This window comes from Stigmatopora nigra, chromosome 2 (genome assembly GCF_051989575.1).
Source record: "Stigmatopora nigra isolate UIUO_SnigA chromosome 2, RoL_Snig_1.1, whole genome shotgun sequence".
Lineage (NCBI taxonomy): Eukaryota > Metazoa > Chordata > Actinopteri > Syngnathiformes > Syngnathidae > Stigmatopora > Stigmatopora nigra.
In genome coordinates this window covers 13,253,594-13,272,583 of record NC_135509.1, presented here as the reverse complement: position 1 = coordinate 13,272,583, position 18,990 = coordinate 13,253,594, and the positions used below count along the sequence as shown (strand labels likewise).

The 18,990-nt window shown below is 39.9% G+C and overlaps 4 protein-coding genes and 1 non-coding gene across 6 annotated transcripts; 3 read left to right on the top strand and 2 right to left on the bottom strand.

The window, feature by feature from the left end:
• Window positions 1–286: 286 nt before the first annotated feature.
• On the bottom strand, window positions 287–6,938 carry LOC144188921 (kinesin-like protein KIF23). The gene is made up of 23 exons (XM_077710718.1): window positions 6,794–6,938; window positions 6,518–6,581; window positions 6,284–6,412; window positions 5,448–5,553; window positions 5,134–5,270; window positions 4,959–5,068; window positions 4,711–4,881; window positions 4,553–4,597; window positions 4,221–4,333; window positions 3,888–4,009; window positions 3,703–3,799; window positions 3,558–3,637; window positions 3,359–3,478; window positions 2,980–3,139; window positions 2,589–2,750; window positions 2,334–2,500; window positions 2,074–2,247; window positions 1,775–1,981; window positions 1,301–1,534; window positions 1,136–1,224; window positions 1,000–1,069; window positions 686–756; window positions 287–623 (listed from the first exon to the last, which is right to left on the bottom strand). Exons 1-23 carry the CDS (start codon window positions 6,805–6,807, stop codon window positions 608–610), a joined length of 2,658 nt encoding a protein of 885 aa, XP_077566844.1. The 5' UTR covers window positions 6,808–6,938; the 3' UTR covers window positions 287–607.
• LOC144193460 (Z30 small nucleolar RNA) lies at window positions 4,086–4,182 on the bottom strand. The gene has a single exon (XR_013325771.1). It is a non-coding gene; the product is annotated as a Z30 small nucleolar RNA (small nucleolar RNA).
• Window positions 6,939–7,055: 117 nt separating the features above from the next.
• Window positions 7,056–10,839, top strand: LOC144188937 (DNA damage-binding protein 2-like). 2 transcript variants are annotated; one of them, XM_077710719.1, is made up of 11 exons: window positions 7,056–7,239; window positions 7,297–7,461; window positions 7,529–7,617; window positions 7,843–8,034; window positions 8,487–8,653; window positions 9,030–9,129; window positions 9,229–9,406; window positions 9,703–9,848; window positions 9,967–10,122; window positions 10,377–10,422; window positions 10,509–10,839. In XM_077710719.1, exons 2-11 carry the CDS (start codon window positions 7,317–7,319, stop codon window positions 10,718–10,720), a joined length of 1,431 nt encoding a protein of 476 aa, XP_077566845.1. In that variant the 5' UTR covers window positions 7,056–7,239; window positions 7,297–7,316; the 3' UTR covers window positions 10,721–10,839. The 2 variants fall into 2 exon arrangements, with proteins under 2 accessions (XP_077566845.1, XP_077566846.1); XM_077710720.1 differs by lacking the exon at window positions 8,487–8,653 and adding an exon at window positions 8,114–8,259 and having other exon boundaries at window positions 7,076–7,461.
• Window positions 10,840–11,246: 407 nt separating this feature from the next.
• On the top strand, window positions 11,247–15,013 carry LOC144188963 (zinc-binding protein A33-like). The gene is made up of 6 exons (XM_077710721.1): window positions 11,247–11,952; window positions 12,696–12,791; window positions 12,871–13,101; window positions 13,465–13,487; window positions 13,609–13,727; window positions 14,138–15,013. The coding sequence occupies exons 1-6, from the start codon at window positions 11,560–11,562 to the stop codon at window positions 14,692–14,694; spliced, it is 1,419 nt and encodes a 472-aa protein (XP_077566847.1). The 5' UTR covers window positions 11,247–11,559; the 3' UTR covers window positions 14,695–15,013.
• A 549-nt stretch (window positions 15,014–15,562) lies between these two features.
• LOC144193322 (chitinase domain-containing protein 1-like) lies at window positions 15,563–18,959 on the top strand. Its single transcript, XM_077712148.1, has 11 exons — window positions 15,563–15,941; window positions 16,624–16,779; window positions 16,877–17,054; window positions 17,116–17,222; window positions 17,495–17,556; window positions 17,661–17,750; window positions 17,836–17,937; window positions 18,046–18,195; window positions 18,259–18,339; window positions 18,416–18,458; window positions 18,669–18,959. Exons 1-11 carry the CDS (start codon window positions 15,828–15,830, stop codon window positions 18,765–18,767), a joined length of 1,182 nt encoding a protein of 393 aa, XP_077568274.1. The 5' UTR covers window positions 15,563–15,827; the 3' UTR covers window positions 18,768–18,959.
• Window positions 18,960–18,990: the final 31 nt, after the last annotated feature.

The window sequence follows — 18,990 nt, the reverse complement described above, 5'->3', positions numbered from 1 at the left end:
GGAGGGAGACATGGAAAACAGACTGGATTGTGGCTCTCGAGGACCAGACTTGGCCACCCCCGATTTACAGGTTTGTCTCATGTGTTCTCCCACATTAGTGTAGAAATCATATAGAACTATTGTGTAAAATATTTAATGTTTGCAAGGTTCAAATGGGAATTTTCCCAGTGTTGCTTGCTAATCCAAGTTTTCTGAACCCTGTCCAGCTTTAACTGTGTTGTCCTGTGCTACCACTCAGTGGCAATTCAGCACACTGCATGAGATCCACACAAAAAAGACAAAGGGATTCCTAAGAAATTTTATTCCCAAGAAGTGGGAAGTGAAAGGTTGCAATAAAGAAAAGGGAACTTCTTATATTGCACAAACTAAAAAAGGGTATAAGAACACACCACAGAAATCCAAAACTATCAGAAATTCTGTTGGCTCAAAGAACACATCAAATGTTTTATAAACATCTTTGGAAGTGTAGAGTACACTTGCATATTATATAAAGTGTCATATTCGAATAGATAAACATGGAAAGAGAAAAAAAACTGTTTGGAATATTGCACAAAGGTTTATACCAAAGAAAGGGAATACATGTCCGTGGACAAACCACTTGACATTTTCAGGGTTTTCTGCGCCTGGAAATCAAACAGAATGATTAGAATAGGAACGTTAGTAAGTAGAACACAGGGCATCTTACTTGGTGACACAATGATGCTCAACACCAGGTCCCAAAGTGGAGCCAGCCCTCATCTCCATAGCAACAGCACACTGTAATGAAATCCTTCTGTGAAATCCCTAATGTACAAGCAGCATTCGACATACTGATCTCTATTTACTGGCTCTAAATACTGCCCGAAATTTCTATGCAGGGTTCATCCATTTTTAGATTCAAAAATTATCCTTATAAATGCATTTCATCTCCTACATAATATAGTATTTATATTTTTTTGGTGCCTCAATTTGAGCAAACGAAGTATCTATTCCATTTTTTTCGGATCTTAATCATCCTACCCTTTTCTCTACATCGGTCGAGGTAGCTTTTTGGTTTCCACCATCTCCCTCTGAAGATTTTCTCTTGCGACTATAGAAAAAGAAACATGGTGTTAAAAAAAATATATATAATACATTACCGTTAAAGTGTCAATACCCTTCGATCGTTGTGAGGTGCTGCTTCAATGTCTCAATGTCAGTGAATTGTACTGCCTGTCCTCCTCCTCTGGTCTTCAACACGTCACCCTTGAACATACACATATGTAAGCCAGCGACCTCCACAAGGTGATCAAAATTAAGAGAATTCTTCAAGTGTCCAAACCTTAATAAGTTGTGTCTGTACTTCACCATCGGAGGCAACTTCCTGATGAGTAAGTACGTATCGGTCGCACTTGGAAAGCACCTTCTCACTGGGGGTGGAAACTTTGATGGCGTTTGGAATGATAGCCTGCATCACCGTTCCCAAGTCCAGGTTGGTGGAGGGCTTGTGGTCCACCCACTTCTCTCCGCCAGCTGAACGGGACCGTCGGTGCAAGGGTCGAACTGGCGTGGAAGTCTAAGTTAAAGCATGAACAGAGCAAAAGTGTTAAAAGTTTCAGTTGTTTTCTTATAGGAAGACTCACCCTATTTACTGTGTTTAACACGCACCCAAATTTGGCTTCAGTTTTTTGGTACAAAATGAGGTACGTTATACTCGAATAAATAATGTAGTTCTATAAACCTACAAATACGCATAAAACAAATCAATTTAACTGATTAGCCGCCATTGAGGATAATCACAATCTTAATAGCCTACCGTTGGTGAGGGTGAGGCAGATCTCTTTGCGGGAACGGGTACAGGCTCTTCCTTGGGAGGCGGTTTGTACGGTGTCTGGCGGGGTGGCGGCTCAGGGCGACTTGGGGTCTTGCCTTCTGTCAGAATGGCTTTGAGCTGCTTCAGTTTCTCGTCTTTCACCCACAATTTGTTCTGCATCTCCTGTTGCATTGCGTTCACACGTCGCGCCTGCGTTGCACAAGGAAAGCTCCACATGAGTAACGAATTGCATGGCCCTCACAAAAAGAGGCAAAAATATTTTGAAAGGGAGTGATACGCACACATTCTTTTTCCCACTTGTGTTGCGTATCTGTGACGGCCCCTTGCATGCGCTGCTCCATTCGTCTTTTGTCAGATTGCTCCCTGTGCAACCTCTGCTCTCTGGTCTCCAACTCTTGTTGCAGACTACGTTTGTCGTCCTCGTACACTTGAGCTGTTTTTTGAAGAATGTCAATCTAAAAAGGAGCATGAGGGATGTGGTTTAGTAAAGGCCATAAGAGAAGCCAGATCTAAACGGTTGGAGCCCGGAAAATGAACTCACTTTATGTTCGAGCATCCTTGCTTTTTTGTCCAGTCGGTCAATCTCTGCTTTGTTGTCTTGGATCTTTCTGTCTTTTTCCAAGAGCTTGTTGTTCTGTTCTTGAATATAATTCACTTTGGAATTAATATTGCTGTCGAGGTTTTGTAGGAGTGATGTCATGGTGCTTGCTGAAAGACCAAGAGAAGGAAATGAACAAAGATTGTTCTGCATTAAAAAAAACTGCGTATGGATTGAGCTCAAAACATGAGCAGGCACCTGATTTGTTGTAATCCTCTAACATGGTTTGCCTGATTCTGTGTCTGTTCTGCAGCGCCTCAATCAACCTCGGCAAGGTGGTATCATCGTGAGCATCTGTTACCTCGGCAGTAGGGACAGGAGGAAGGCTGTGCATCGCAAGGTTCAAAACTGACGGGATATCTGGAAAAAACACCTTAAATGAGCATTTTCTGAGGTGCAGCACTTTTCAAACAACATGATTTAATTTGATCTAAACATTGACTATATACTATATATCTGGTAATGTCAACTAAACTGGTGTATAATCAAACAGTTTTGTAAAGCAAGACTTTAGTTTAAGGCATCTGCATAAGATACCTTTCCCCAGCGGGTTTGCTTAATCTGGTTTTAGCTCCATTTACAAAATTACCCATGTCCATTGGACCACCACGCTCCTCCAATCTGCGAGAAAGTTCATCTTTGAAAGCCTGGTTTCTCTGTCGACGGCCCGGAGTAAAACCACAGATTGGTCTGTCTATTGGCCGGGCTACTTCCACTTCCTGTGTCATCTCTGCAAAGCGCATCACCAGCTGGAGGAAAATAAATAAACAATGTCATGTTAGACTACTAATACTACAACAACACCTTGTCCCATGAGAAACTGATAATAGAATAACATTTAGGGCAAATAAAAGGTTCCTTTAATATTAAAGTGTAAATATTTAAAATAGCGATAAATAGTTATCTTATATAAGTATTTTTTTGTCAAATAATATAAGCAATAAGACAATATTCAATGTTCAGCTGACCAAAGTTTCTTCATAATCTTCAGCCTTTGGGTTGACGCAGACAATCATCTTGACTTTGCCTTCTCCATCAAAATAGTTTTTAAATAAGTGGGTGACTTTGGAGTCTCTGTATGGAACCATCTAGGAGGAAAAACAAAGTCGTTCACATTGTGGAAAATAAAAAGCTAAAGTTGAGTAATCGGAATCCACTTCAACCGACCCGGTTTGTGCCACACATCTGATTTTCTCGGAGGATCTCGATACACGTCCTCAGGGTGAGAAGAGACTGATTAATGTTTCCTGCAAAGCAACACAAGCAGCTAAGGGAAAATGAAGGAAAATCTGTAACAGCTCTGAAATCTTACCAGCTTCACGTATACGAGACCCCTCGGCTCCCGTCCTTCCAGTTCGCTCGCTCCCTGCCAAGTCCACCAAACACAGCTGACTGATGGTCATCTGGTTCTTTTCATTCAGAGACAAAGAGGGGACCAACCGTCAGTTGTATAGTGCAAATCCGCACAAGTCACAGTTTAGATTATCTTTAGCTCACAGGGAGGATGGTGTCCCCATCTGCATCAAGAGGGGCCTGTGCCAGCTTGATGGTGAAAACACTGTGGGAGCGGCTGGACTCTCGGTTTAGCCGAGTGTTTGCCACCTTCCTTTTTTTCTGACCTGGAAAGCCATCAAACAGCAGTGAGATTTTCAACACACTACATGTTATAAATCAATATTGAAACTCCCGCGTAGACTGCTCAGAGAGAAGATTAACCACAGTCACTTCTTGGTCAGAGTCGACCCGAAGACCAACAATACCAAGTCAGTATTATCTAAGCTCATCAACGCAGAAACATTCGTCCTTTCCGTTACAATTTCGACTACTCACCTTTCCAGAATACTTGAAATGCCTCCTCTGCAGATTTGACTTCGACCTCCATACATCCGGCCACATACATGTTGTGGTTTTGGTCCTCTCGGAGAATTTTGGACTGGGGCGGTCTACATTTAGGAGAGAGGGAAGGGACTTGTCACAAAAAAAGGATTACATGCTTTTGTTCTTATGGGAAAACGAGTAAGAGAGACAACAATGCTGTTTTTAGGCAGATTTGCTGTAACAGACAGCAAGCAGCAGGCAACTGGCAGAAAGGATGCCATTGCTGGATATGTATTAATTGCTTTTTTTCAATTGCACCATACATTCATTCACTAGTCACATACATGAACTCTGTGTTCTGACGAACTGGTGTGCGTCCGCCATTCCACCTAGTTGGGAGAAAATACAAAATTTCACATTCAGGTACATTTGTGTAATCTCCTTTAAGTATGGGAATATGTTGTTGCCATGCCAAACTAATAGTGATTTTTTTAGAACTCACTTGGGCTTGACTGCCTCTTCCGTGTTTTCCTCTAGAAGATCATAGATGTAATTGTTGTAGATTTCAATGTAGGATACAAAGACGGTGTAGCTGCAGTCATCATCCACGTCGTCGGCCTTGCAGGCCTCTCCGTTCTTAATCATGTCTGCAATTTCAGGGTCGAGCTTCTGTCTGAAGACGAAGTAGCAATTCCAAGTTAAAAATCAGTTACATAGAAGCCAGTTAAAGTAAATGGCAAGTACGTGTACCTGCTTGAGGGCAATTTGGGAAGCCCCGCATTATCTCGCCTTTGACGGTCCAAAAGGGCATCGACGTCATTCTGCACCATGATGCCATTTCTGTCATCTGACTTAAAAACCTGTGAGAACCGGAGGATTAATGCTATATAATCAAGTACCAAAGAAGTTTCAGTGCAGCCCTTACATATCTTTTGGCCTGGAAAGGCCCAATGCTGTTGAAGAGCATGTCAAGAGAGCGTGGCAGAAGCCCACCCAGGCCTGGGGAGCCAGTCATGGTGAAAGTCTTCCCACTTCCCGTTACTCCATATGTAAAGAGCAGGCCTGAAATAGGCAACAGAAACATAAGCCCTTTAACATTACATGGTACTGTTGCAGGATATGATGTAAGAAAGAAAATAGTGTGAACCTATTCTGTAGTATTGTAATATAGTGCCCCCCCCCCCAAAAAAAAAACACTAGAATGTGACTTATCTGAACATAGCAAGCAAGTACTCTTACCATTTCTCCCATGGATGAGGTCATCGACAAGAGGTTTGGCAACACTTTCAAAGAGCTCAATTTGAGATACTAATACTCCAAAGACTTTTTTGAAGGAGTACTGCATCTGTGAAGAAGAAAAACATATGTAAGTTAAGAAAAGGTTAAAAAAAATAATGATAAAATGATCTTAAATTTTCTTTGAAAATTTCTAATGTTTCCCTGTTTAAAAGAAACCCCTTAAAAGATCTATTGCAACAGATATTTGGCATCCCCCCAAAAATAATTAGTTTTCATTTGAACCTTTTGGTGACGTATTGCAAATTTTGGAAGACGGATAGCAAAAGTTTGAAAGAGTCAGACACAGATGATAAGAACCTTCCACATAAGGGGAAGGAAATTCCTTGTTCGAGATACTGCACGGTTGTGGCTTTGAAATCAAGATTGGGGAAATATAATACAACATAGACATTTGCTTTCACAAAGTCTAGGCAGTTCATACTAAGGGTTGAACATAGTTGAACATAGTTATAGATTCTGATCCTCTGAAAAATGTGATCAGGGCCGATTTCCGATCACAAAATCAGATCTGGGACATCTCTCATTTTAAATCTGGACTCTACTAAGTTGGCCTAAAAAAAAAAGTCAGATCTTTCAAATGAGGTTAACCTTTAAAAAAATGGAATACCCATAAGAAAAAGTAGTAATGCCCCCTCCTAAATAAAACAAACTTAAAATCTTACTACCATGATGGTAAACATTCGTGTCTTTCAAAGGACTGTGATGATGATGCTGATCTCTTGATTCAGCTTTAATGTTCCTCACTGTCAAAATGTTTGCAGAGTACTATAGTTCACCTCTTTGTATTCTCCATTTCGGGTGGTTTTGAAGCCTTCGGGTGCATGCATTTGGATGGTGCTGCTGCTTATCACTTCGATGCAACATTCCTCGTCTTCTCCACCGAGGGGTCGTACACGACAGTAAACCTGAATGGGGGGGAGGGTGTAATAGTATTCGTCAAACGCTCATCCATGCTGCGCATCTTGGCATCCTAACGTTATTTTAGCGTTTATTAAACATTTAACACTCACACCAACTGGATCTTTCTGGCTGCTTTGTTTCTTGGGAGGGGGTCGACGAGGAGCTTTGCCTTTCCTGAAGAAAAAAAGATCCACATGGAAACATACGGTATTGTTATTGAGCAGTTTGGAAACAAAGTCAAACGCCGGAGAGCCCAGCGACTAAACGTTTCAACCTAAACTAGCAAAGGTTTAAGAAGATCCTAGAAAATGAAAACACCGCGTAATAAGATCGCATTTGTCTGTGGTAATAAATAGCAAATTTCGCATAGGATCGCCTTTACTTACGCTTGTTTTGTCATTTTGCCTTGGCACCTTGAGTTTAACACTCCTGTTGCAGATTTTCTCTCCCTCGCGTGAATTCAAACCAGCCAACCAGATTCATTGCATTAGGTCACTTGTCTCTGCTTCCGGATCACATCACCAATGAATTTCTTCCAAAATAAATGACAACAGAATGTCTATTTGTCAATTTTTGCACAAACAGTTTGATTTCTTATTTAAATCAGATTTCATTTGAGCCATAATGACAATTGAAAATAAATGCGATTCATAAGAAATTTATTTGAAAGTGTCTGTCACCGGAACGTCAAACAGTGCTCTCTACCGGGCAATTACTAATGTTACATGAGTTACAAAACAGGCACGTTTTGAAGTCACGTGTGTTATGCATTACATTGTGTGGTCCATGTGTCATATTTGGAGCTGATCCCCTGCCATTTTATAAATTAAAGGTGAGCTATCAGTGTCTAGATACGTGTACGACCTTTATTTACAATCCTGTTGTCAAGCTGTACTTTGAGCGTTTGCGATGAAACCCAAACCTTCAAAGTCAGCTGGTCGCGAGCCTAAAAAGGCTCAGGTGAAGAAAAGTGATGGCAGGGAGAAGAAGCCGAGTGGTGCTACATTGAAAACTCAACTGCGGGACAAGAAAGAAGCAAAGGCACCCCAAAAAGGTGTGTCAACTGTAGATGATGACCGTGATGGTGTCTGATTTTGCATGATCTTCTCTTAAATCCACAGAAATTCAAAGAAAAGTTGTGCATGGAAGTATACTCCACTACATCTACAAGAATACTCTTGGACAAAGTGTCCATACCCAGATGAGACAGGTAAGGGTGTCCATCCATTTTCCATCTATTAGGCTAGAGTACCAAAAGTTTGAGGTCCACTCTTTCTCGTTTGGTGTTTTTGCTGCTTTTATGTCTTCATGATTTGATGATCCCATTCACTCTAGTTTGCTTTTTTACTTTGTACTCAAGTAAAAGTAGTCATCCAAAAAAAATCCTCAATTCTCTGGCCAGTTGTATTAAGACTCTGTTTTTGTTCACTTTCAGTGTCTCCAGGAGCCTTTTGTCCGCTCGCTGAATTTGTACAAACATCGCGCATCAAACGCTCCCTTCGATCGCAGAATCACTTGCCTGGAATGGCATCCCACTCATCCCACCACACTGGCGGTGGCATCCAAGGGCGGTGACATTGAGCTGTGGGACTACACACTCTGTGGCCAGAAAACCTTCATCCAAGGGGTAAGCTAGCACAGGGAGGTTTTTTTAAATTTATTTGTAACGCATTTGTTGAATAGCCAATTGCTGGTTCTCTGTTTAGATGGGTCCTGGATACTCAGTTACAGATATGATGTTTAACCCATTCAACCACACTCAGCTGTTCATATCATCTATGAGGGGTACAGTAACCCTGCGAGATTTCAGTGGAACCTCTTTGAAAGTGTTTGCCTCCACGGCAACACTAACGTAAGACTGGGGTCAGCTTTTGTCATCTTGGGTACCGATCGGAAGGTTAACAACAGGGTTGAAGATCTAAAATAAATAAATAAATAGTTCATCAGTCTTCTTCTAAAGGGGCCTTTTTAGTGTTATTATACAATTTCACCTTCATATCAAAAAGACATGCACCTGATAATTGTAGCATGTAATGTTGCGCGCCCAATGATAGGCCTGCTTTCTTGTTCTGCGCGTAGATGGGCGCCGGAGCCTTCATTGGAGGGATAAAGTTTTCTCCTACGGATCCAACCAGCGTGTTTGTAGCCTCTGGTGAAGGTACACTGACCCTGCAGAGCTTTGAGGGCCACACAGCTTCCATTCTGTCACAAACTGAAGATTGCGGCCATTATCACCACAACGTATGGTGAGAAAAGTGTGGAGAAGACTGATGAACTATGCCCAACATTTTTTGCAGCGCTTTTAAAGAGGCATTAGTCATCACTTTCTGGTTCAAACTGAAAAACAATCAAGAGCACAATTTTTTAAATGCATGCATGTGCATTTTTCTTGGCTTAGTACAAAACGATTTTTTGGGATAGTGCAAAATAGCCTAAAAAGACAAAATAAAGTAGCTTGAAAAATTACATTTTGGGCACTTTTGACACAAATTATTGTGGAAACCTGCTTAAATGGCATGGGAAATTGTTTTTAAAAATCCATGTGAATCAAATACAACTTTAGTACCACTTTAAGAACTTAGTTTAAGTGTTTGAAAACACATCTGTAGTCTTATTTTTCAGTTTCTGGTACTGCTGTGTCGACGTTTCCACTAGCAGACAGATGCTTGTGACCGGAGACAATGTTGGAATGCTCCTACTGGCTGGTTTGGACGGGCAAAAGGTGTGTGGCTGTTTTTTTTTATTGCAAATATTAACAATGATTATGCGTTGGCATACATAAATATACTTAAATCCTTTTGGTTTCCTTTTAATATAACAGATTTTTAATAGTAAGTTACACAAAGCCAAAGTGACTCACGCCGAGTTCAACCCACGTTGTGATTGGCTGCTTGCAACGGCTTCAGTGGACCACACGGTAAAGCTGTGGGATCTGAGGAACATGAAGGACAAGAACAGCTTTCTTCATGATTTGCCTCACGAAAAGGCCGTCAACGCAGGTACATGTTTTTGTAGCGCACAAGTACATTTTGGGGTTGCTAATTCCTATTTCAGCGCTTGTTTGGTACCAGATCAGAACAAAATGAAACCTCAGAATTGGGAAGCAAAAAAACAGCAAAAGTCAAAATATCAATATTACAGAAAATTTTAAAAAGTGCCATTTGAGAGGCAGGATGCTACTGCAGTACTACTTGATTGCCAGAATACATTTCAATAAGTTTAAATGACTTAAACATACTGCTTTGGTGTATTGCAGATTGATCCTCATACATTGTTTTCTGTTGTATCTTTGCAGCCTATTTTCATCCAGCGGACTGCTCCAAATTGCTAACAACTGACCAGTACGACCAAATCCGTGTATATTCATCCTCTGATTGGTCTAAACCACAGAATATCATTCGGCATCCGCACAGGCAATTTCAGCACATCACATCAATCAAGGTTGGTGACTGTTGGGGAGTGTTTAAGAAGAATTTTCACAGGTGTTGGCAAAATATGTCTGACACGAGTCAAGAACAATAATTAACAAGCCAAACGTGTTATGTCAACCTATCCACAGGCAACATGGCATCCTTTCCATGACCTCATTATTGTGGGTCGTTACCCTGACGACAAATTTCAATATGGCGATGAGAGAACGATCGACATCTACGATTCCAACACAGCAGAACTTAAGGCTCAGGTGCACAATTCTACTATCGAAGGAATCAAATCTGTGAGTACAACCAATCGCAGCATACGGAATGAATAATAAAGTTATCAAATCCAAACTTTATTGTAAACAAACAAGTAAATATGTAAATATATGTTGTTGTTTTTTTTAATTGAGATGACGACAATGATAAAGAAAATACAATTATTTTGCTATTAAAAGGCCTTTGTTTTGTCTTAGTCTTTAATTACTGATCATTATTTTTTGGTGGTCCAGAAGGCCAAATCGTAATTTTCATAAATGTGAATGTTTTTCAGATCAACAAATTTAATCCAAAGGGAGATGTGATTGCCTCTGGAATGGGTAAGATGATGATGAAGAAGGGGAAATTTCCCACTGCTTCTTCAATTTCAATGAAAAAAATAAAAACATACTGTATTTGTCCCCAGGTTATACTGTAGTCATTTGGGACCAAGATAACTCAATGCTAGATGAAGAGCATATGCCCCAAGCAGAAACATTTTCCTCGACTATTGGTCCAGTGCAGAGACCTTCCAGGAGAAGGAGAACGGATGCGGACCAAAGCAAACTCAAGAAGAAGCTGCTTTCAGGGCAACAATCAGAGACTACGACCAAGACAAAACGCACGAGAAAGAATTGACTAGAGCTTGTGAATATCTCGATATATTTTTGTTATATGTCTTACTTAAAAGGAGCTGTTAAAGCATTTTACAAATATTGTTATTTTCTACCAAAATATAATAAAGTTTATGTTTACAACTGTTTTCTTTCATTAGTTACCTGAAAATGGGAAAAATGTTAATCAGTCTAAAAACATACTCATTTGCAATGCAAGTAACACATTTTCACGACTATAACTCGCACCCTCAATGAATGACACATTAAAAAAAATCCATATATAAAGCGCACTGGATTATAAGGCGCCCTGTCTATGTTGGAGAAAATTTAAGACTTGAGTGCGCCTTATAGTCGTGATAATACGGTATATAAAAAAAGAAAACACTTAGTTGTATGAACTAAAAACAAAAGGTGAATGGTCAAGATGTTATGATTAAAACTTTTTTCCGTTAGTGTTATCTGAGTCATAGTCTTTTCATAATGAAGGGGAGAAAACACTAGGGAGTTTCCTCTCAATAATGAAATGTTGGCAGCAAACCTAATGGAACATTTCACGTGTTGGAATGTTCCATGTTTGGAAATGTTTGAGTTACTGTAACTTTTCGGTTACACTGTAATTTCCTCAAACTTCCCATTTAAAAGTTGACGGATTAAAAGGGTGTTTCTGACTAGAGCACGGTGGAGCGTTGTGGAAAACAGACAAACAAAACGTTGAATAATTGCTTTTCCTGTATATCAATGTAACCAGTTTTACATGTTTGCCTGCATTGGGCGCATGTGCAATGAAACGGAAAAGTTCAGAGTAAACGGAGAGGAGCGAGAAATTGCACTTAGCTCACATGACTGGCTTGCGTTAAGAAGATGGCAACACACACCATCATCTCCCGGGAGGACCTCATCTGTCCGCAGTGCACGGAAATCTACTGCTTCCCCGTTGTCCTCCCGTGCGGACATAACGTTTGCAAAGTTTGCCTGCAGAAATTCTGGGAATGGAAAGGAAGTCAAGAGTGTCCCGTGTGTAAGGCCGTGTCCTCCCCCAAAAGGCCTCCCATCAATTTAGCACTGAAGATCGCAGCGGACAAATACCACCAGGAGAAGGCCAAGATGAGCGCAGATCGTTGCAGTCTTCACGAGGAGAAGCTCAGTGTTTACTGTCAGAATGACGAGCAGCCAATTTGTCTTGTCTGCCAAATGTCCAAACAGCATAAAATCCACGAGTGTTGCCCATTAGGTGAGGCTGCCAGGAAAAGGAAGGTATGAATGTTAATTTTCTCTGTGGCAAACATTGTGCCATCATGATGACACAAAATTTCATCATTAATTAGAATTTGGATTCATTGTGCTGTTCACAGTATATCTTAAGATATTCAAGTAACGTCCAGACTAAGATGAATAAGTGTTTCGGTAATACATTTTGTGCATGATCAACCAATTCCCTCTTGGACATTATTTTTTACTGAGTTAAATTAGAGATGGAATTTTAGATGCTAACCAATGAAAAAATACATACCGCTCACCAATGTTCCCTCTAAGATGCGCTTGTGCATTTGTGCACTACTCGTCTTCTCTGCGCAGCAGCAATCATATGGCGCGCAGTAAATAAAATCCAAACTTTCTATTTTTAATTTTAATTGTATTTTTTTCTCCCATGATGGCACCGTTTATGCGGCAGCCACTGGCAGTAGTTCTATCCACCCTTATGTTTGTTTTGTTTTGTTTTACAGCAGGTTTTACATGAAAGATTAGAGGGAACATTGACATTGTTTATCAAATAAGACTACTGGAATTGTTTAGAATGCTGAAATTTAGGATAAACATTCAAATTCACCTGAAAAGAATCTATCTGAAAAACAATTAGAGTTTCAGACATGAGGTCATAATATAATATAAAATTGCCAAACAGTTTTTACAAACGTTACAGTAAGATTGAAGTCAAGTGAAGCTCACCAATACCTCCGACTTTGTATGATAATTCCATGTTAATCCCCACATGCCAGGAAGATATCACGGCTAGGCTGGAGTTTCTGAAGAAGAAGCTGCAGACTTTGGACAAGACGAGGGAGAGCTGGGAAAGAACCAGAACTTTTATACAGGTTCAATTACACACAATGTTTGAAGATTAGACCAACGCAGATGACAGGGGTTCCTAATTCACCTTTGATCACATTGCAGAGGCAAGCAGATGAAAACAACAGAGCCATCAGGGAGGAGTTCCAGAGGTTGCACACATTTCTTTTGGAGGAGGAAAGCTCCAGACTTAAGTTGCTGGCACAGGAGGTGGAAGTGAAGGTCAAAGTGATGAGCCTCAAGCTGCAATCCATGGAGACGCAGATAAGGAGTCTCTCCGATGTCATCAATGACACGGAGAAGAGACTGGAAGGAGACGATTTGTCCTTTTTGCTGGTATGTTCAACATGCTCAAGTTTTGTCTTTAACTCGTTGATGTACAACATATTATACTTACTATATTCATTGCTTCCAAGGCGTCACGTGGGTCAAAAATCATCCATTCATTTGTTGTTTGTACCGCTTATCCTCACAAAGTTTGGGTTGTTAATCTGCAAGTATAAAAAGGCAAAATAAGAAAAAAATTAATTAAGAATATATAATGATTTCAAACAAGTTATTGAAGAATACCCTGAATATTGAAATCATTTTTTTACAGCGCGGAGAAATTCCAAATAAAACTCTATTGACCAATGTTTTGCATCAAAGGGTTAAAAGTCTTCAGAAAAAACCTTATGTTTCCTTGCTTTTACTCCGCAGGACTACAAAGATACCCAAAAGAAGTAAGCGCATGCAATACTACAAATCAACACAGTACTACTTTTTTAAATGATTGTGCTCAACTTGTCATACTGTTTCATTTGGTTGGTTTGTTAGTTTGTTTTCCTTTGCTTACAAATTTAGGCTCAAGTGCAACGTCAAAGAACCAGAAATAATCAGAGACATCCTGATCAACTCTGCCACTCATCTGGCATCTCTTAAATTTCATGTTTGGAAGAAGATGAAGCACCTTGTCAATTATGGTTAGTAAAAAAAAACAACAACAAAGAAATACCACAATGTTACTTAACACACAAATTTACTAACTGAAAGTAGTGCATTCACCAATGAATTGCAAACAGTGACTACACAGGTTAATATTGTTATTTCCACTAACTAGTGGAAGTAGAGCATTTAAATCACTGGTTTTAGTAGAAGGCCATTTTTACAAGAACGACTGGAGGTGAATGTCCATTCTCAGTAACAAAAATGATATTGAACAAAGAAATATCCCATAGAACCCCATACAAGAAAATTCATTTGTTATATTCCATTTAAATCCTTCATTCAATTAAAACATACTTTCTACCAAGCTACTACAAAAACAACGAAATGCATGGATGCATACAGTGCAGTCCTTTTGAAAGTCACATCTCACCTCCCGTTCTTCCAGTTCCCATCACGCTAGATCCAAACACAGCCCAGGCCAACTTAGAGCTGTCTGAGGAACTGAGCTGCATGAAGTACAGCAGTCAGCGTGCACTCCCGGACAACCCCGAACGCTGCACGGGTGGCGTCTGCGTGCTGGCAGCGGGTGGATTCGTGTCTGGGAAACACAGCTGGACAGTGGACGTGAGTCGGGGTAAAGATTGGTACATCGGAGCGGTCCGGGAGTCCATCCAAAGGAAGGGTGCCATGCCCCTCAAGCCATCTGAGGGGGTCTGGATCATTGGTGGGATGATAGGCGACGTGCTGTGGGCTCAGACTTCACCTCGCACCAAACTGGAATGGAAGCAGAAGGCCAAAAAGATTAGAGTAGAGTTGGACTACGACAAGGGGAAGGTGGCGTTTGTCAACGCCGCAGATTCGAAGAGCATTTTCATATTTAAAGACAAGTTTACGGAAAGGATATTTCCCTATTTTTCGGTTGGGATTCACGAAGAGGGCAGTGGCTCCTTCCCCCTCACTTTATGTTCTAAGAATATCACGGTCAACATCTCAGACAAGTGAGGGCTAAAGCTCATCCTCGGTCCGTCCATCCATATGATATGTAGTTGAAGTGCAATAAAGAGAAACATTACAAAGTGAGATGTATAGCCTGTTTAGGTATGAAGTTATAGGATGTGTTGAAACAAATGTTAGAATGTAGGAAGTTTACATAATGTGTGAATGTGAGAATACAAGTTTCGGAAAAAAGTATCATCCTTGTCAGCAGGTCGTTAAGTTGCTTCAAGTGTCGCAATGTTGCAAATCGTGCCAGACTTGTTCCTGGAATCTTCATGTCAAAGTTTTTTTTCTTTTTTTTCTTGTCTTCTAATGTCAATATAAATGTGCCAAGAAACAATAAAATATTTTATGATTATTATCATTATGGAAGATGTAGAATGGAAACATTAAACTGTTTTGTTTTTCTTCTATAAATTGACTCTCTATTGCCATTTTGCGGTCCAATTTTCGCGGCTTCACTACATTGCAGATTTTTTTCTGAGGACATTTTATTATCAATTTAAAATATTTGTTTGAAAGTTTTGAAAGTTCATAAAAATATGAAAATCCACGCTGAAACTTGCTAGCAGTAGCAACTTAACTGTCTTCCGCTTGCTACTAGAAATCAGTACTGAAGAATTTGTAAAATTCTTCTTATTATATTTTTTTAAGTTAACATTTATTTTTAAAATCCACGCTGAAACTCGTAACCAGAAGCCACTCTTGCTATTAGGATTCAGCACTGAGTAATTTTTCTTATGTTATTTTAATATGGGTAATTCGCGGTTTTTAGATTATCACGGACATGTCTGGTCCACATTAATTGCGATATTTGAGGGATTAATAACCCCCCCCCCCCCAACGCGCAACCCCAACGCCTTTTATTTTGAAAATTCCCCAACACGGAAAGAGCAAGTTATATTGACATCGTAGAGACACGTTGTCAATCAAGCGCACGCAATAGACATCAAATCATTTAATTTATTTGTATTATAATTGCTGTTCATTGTTCGATCTCCATTAGGCTCGCTTTTTTGGCTCATCCGTCGACTGTAATTGAAATGTTTTGTTATGGTTGTTGTTTACGCGGCGACGGTGATCCGCCACAGTTGAACTAGCTCAAATTATTTCCTGGATGTAGAATTGCAATTAGTTGTATGAAAATGGAAAGGATGTTTTTGACGTTTGTTATTGTGTGGTGCTCCTGCTGCTATCCTTTGGTCATCGGGACACTCTCCAAAAAAGATCCGAAGAGGTTGCCGAAAAATGTGGTGAGCAACATTTCTTTGAATACAAAATAGTATTATTCTTTACAACGCAATTCCATTCTGTATCTACCAATTTAGATAGCCCAAATTTTCTACTATCTGATCTTGGCTAAAATACTAAAATCCAATCATACAAACATCACCTAGTACACGATGGATAAGCAAGTGTTGTAACCGTCAGTTACTGGCAACAAATTTGTTTTCACCTAAACATCTTTTTGCAGCAGTTATGTCCATTTTTTTTTTGATTAGCCATTGAATGAATCTTATTAAAAGAAATCTTATGGTTACCTTGCAAGTCTTAAGGTCGGATATACTTAGAAAAAAAATAAGTCTAGGACTTCATGTTGAACTAATTCGTATTATTGCTGATATTGTACATATATATCAATACAACCGTGAACAATTTCAATTACACTCAATATGACAAGCTATTTTTGTACTCCCACCATAATACTATGCATCTTAATTATTTGCATATTTTAATTATTAGCAAATGTATATGATTTATTTCCACCTCGTTTTGAGTATCCAAATGGATTCACACATTTCCAGTTAAGTTTCACTGTTATTTTCTAAAACTAAAATTCAGATTTGCCCTATATGCACTAAACTCGGTCTTTTTTTTATTTTTATTTTTTAACATTTTTTGTTTTTATTTTTAATCTTTTACATTTATTCACAGCTTGATGTCCAGCCACCCCCAGCATCAGAGTCTGTGTCGGAGAGAGAACTGGTGGTTACAGCAGTTCATTGGAAGGATGTGGTGATGGAGGAGAAAAGATATTGGGATGAAATCCAGAAGAATTTTAAAGGAGCAGTGCTTGGTTATGTCACACCAGTAAGGAAACTCTATCCACACTACTTCCATTCGTCATCTACCATTAAAATATCTCTTTACTTAAGCAAATAAAACCTATTATTATTTTGTTTTATAGTGGAATTCCCATGGTTACGACATTGCCAAGCTGTTTGGCCCCAAACTTAGCTCAGTGTCTCCGGTGTGGCTTCAACTTCGTCGGCGAGGGCGTGAACGCTTCGATATCACAGGCCTCCACGACCATGACGAAGGCTGGGTCAAAGCGGTGCGCACATCCAACCAAAAAGTCAGACTTGGTAAGTATGGCTGGCCTTGTTGTGTTTGTCCAGGTGAAGACTCAATTGTGGTTGTGGTCAGTCCCCAGGCTGCTGTTTGATGATTGGTCCTATCAGGACTATTTGAGCGTGCTGTCCAGTGAAGATGAGATCGAAGAGCTGGGAAGTGTGTTGGTTAAGGTTGCACAGGTAGGTAAACTAGTGCTGAGTGTTTTTCCATTTTTTTCCCAACGCACTACAAAATTGTCTGATAATGATCAATGGCTAATTGGATGGTGCGCCACCTCAATCTAATAGACTAAAAAGTGCCATTCTTTGCCACTGACTTTTTTTTTTTTAGCTTTGAACTTAGCCATGGTGCTCCTGTTTCTTTTATTGCACTTCTGGTGTGAATTGTTGACAGTTGCCCCAATAATTTTGTCATATGGTATATTTGTCCATTTGGTTGTCTGATGCTGCAGTCGGAAAAATTTGATGGTTACACCTTGGAGCTATGGAGCCAGCTGGGAGGCCAGAAAAGAAAGTGAGCCCTTTTTGGAACTTTTTGGAAGCATTTTGGAACTCTTGAAGTGCGACGAAAAATTCCCCCAATTTGCTGTCGCATAAAACGTTGTGTTTATCCCAAAGGGAGTTGGTCCACCTAATAACACACACGTGCGAAACGCTGAAGGCTAATCAATTAGACTGCATCCTCGTCATTCCTCCCCCTGTGAAAAAGTGAGTTGAAGGCAGTAAAACATGTCAAGCAGACAATTTTGTCAATGACAATCTTGACTGCATATGGAATGTCTGTTGTATTCAGCACAGGAGAGCCCGGAATGTTTGGCAGAGAGGAGTTTGAGCAACTCGCCCCAGTAGTGGATGCCTTCAGCCTCATGACGTATGACTACTCCAGTGGTTTAAAGTAAGGCCAAACATAATTTTAGCTTTTTTGAGTCAGTGAAAACCTGCGGCACAAATTAAGAGACCAAATGATGCATTTAAGAGTGTTTTTTGTGTGTGTGTTTGTCAGACCAGGCCCGAATTCTCCTATTCCCTGGCTGAATGAATGTATCCTCCAGCTGGCCCCCAGCACAAAGTGGAGGTCTAAGATACTACTTGGGGTTAATTTCTATGGAGTGGACTTTGGAAACCAGCAAACAGAGCCTGTCATTGGAAGCCAGTGAGCAACATGCAATCGCCCTACATTTGCATTTGGATTGAGTTAAGTGTTGAACTCCTGCAGGTACATTGAGATGTTACGGGAACACAAGCCAAAAATCGTCTGGGATGACTTGGCCGCTGAGCACTTTTTCACCTACAAGAAGTAAATATGCCTTTATTTACTCTTGACTTGAATTGCACCATTCTAGTTGGAACTGATTTGGCCCTCTCCATTGCAGATCCAATACAGTTAAACACGTGGTGTACTATCCATCATTGAAGGTACAATTCTATTTAAATGTACTGTTGCCTTTGACACTTGTTGGTTGCTAAATTTATGCTTTTATTTAACTCGCTTGCTGCTATTGATAGTTCCAATCTATTTTAACTTGGGTTAGACATTTATCGCTGTCAATAGCAGCGAAGTGAGTTAAGAAGGTCCAATATGCAATTTACAAATCTGATAAAATGAATGTTCTTTTGATTTTCCAGTCATTGTTTATGAGGATTGCCTTGGCTAAGAAATTTGGAATCGGCATCTCCATTTGGGAATTGGGACAAGGGCTGGACTACTTCTATGACCTTCTTTGAGCCATCAGCACATGGACGCTTAATTCCTATTTCTCATTTTGTTGCACTAAAAGCCAAGTTGCTGTATGCTTTGGAAGCACAAATGACTTGAATTCTAAAATGAGCAGCTGAAGAGATGTATTGTTCATTGTGACAAAGAAAATTTACTTTTGGTGTTTTTAAGTCATTAATAAATACACCTTGGGTAGTTCAGTCATGTGTGTTGCAGTAAAAAGAAACATGT

Bases quoted from the DNA above. Each gene is read 5' to 3' on its own strand.
- LOC144188921 (XM_077710718.1), bottom strand. The intron at 1,535-1,774 runs GTAGGCTATTAA...GCTTTAACTTAG, and splicing joins CTGCCTCACCCTCACCAACG to ACTTCCACGCCAGTTCGACC. The intron at 757-999 runs GTAGGATGATTA...ATTTCATTACAG, and splicing joins CGACCGATGTAGAGAAAAGG to TGTGCTGTTGCTATGGAGAT.
- LOC144188937 (XM_077710719.1), top strand. From the start codon at position 7,317: ATGAAACCCAAACCTTCAAAGTCAGCTGGTCGCGAGCCTAAAAAGGCT. The intron at 8,035-8,486 runs GTAAGCTAGCAC...TTCTGCGCGTAG, and splicing joins AGAAAACCTTCATCCAAGGG to ATGGGCGCCGGAGCCTTCAT. The intron at 9,849-9,966 runs GTTGGTGACTGT...ACCTATCCACAG, and splicing joins AGCACATCACATCAATCAAG to GCAACATGGCATCCTTTCCA.
- LOC144188963 (XM_077710721.1), top strand. From the start codon at position 11,560: ATGGCAACACACACCATCATCTCCCGGGAGGACCTCATCTGTCCGCAG. The intron at 12,792-12,870 runs GTTCAATTACAC...ATCACATTGCAG, and splicing joins GAACCAGAACTTTTATACAG to AGGCAAGCAGATGAAAACAA. The intron at 13,728-14,137 runs GTTAGTAAAAAA...CCGTTCTTCCAG, and splicing joins GAAGCACCTTGTCAATTATG to TTCCCATCACGCTAGATCCA.
- LOC144193322 (XM_077712148.1), top strand. From the start codon at position 15,828: ATGAAAATGGAAAGGATGTTTTTGACGTTTGTTATTGTGTGGTGCTCC. The intron at 16,780-16,876 runs GTAAGGAAACTC...TTTGTTTTATAG, and splicing joins TGCTTGGTTATGTCACACCA to TGGAATTCCCATGGTTACGA. The intron at 18,196-18,258 runs GTGAGCAACATG...GAACTCCTGCAG, and splicing joins GAGCCTGTCATTGGAAGCCA to GTACATTGAGATGTTACGGG.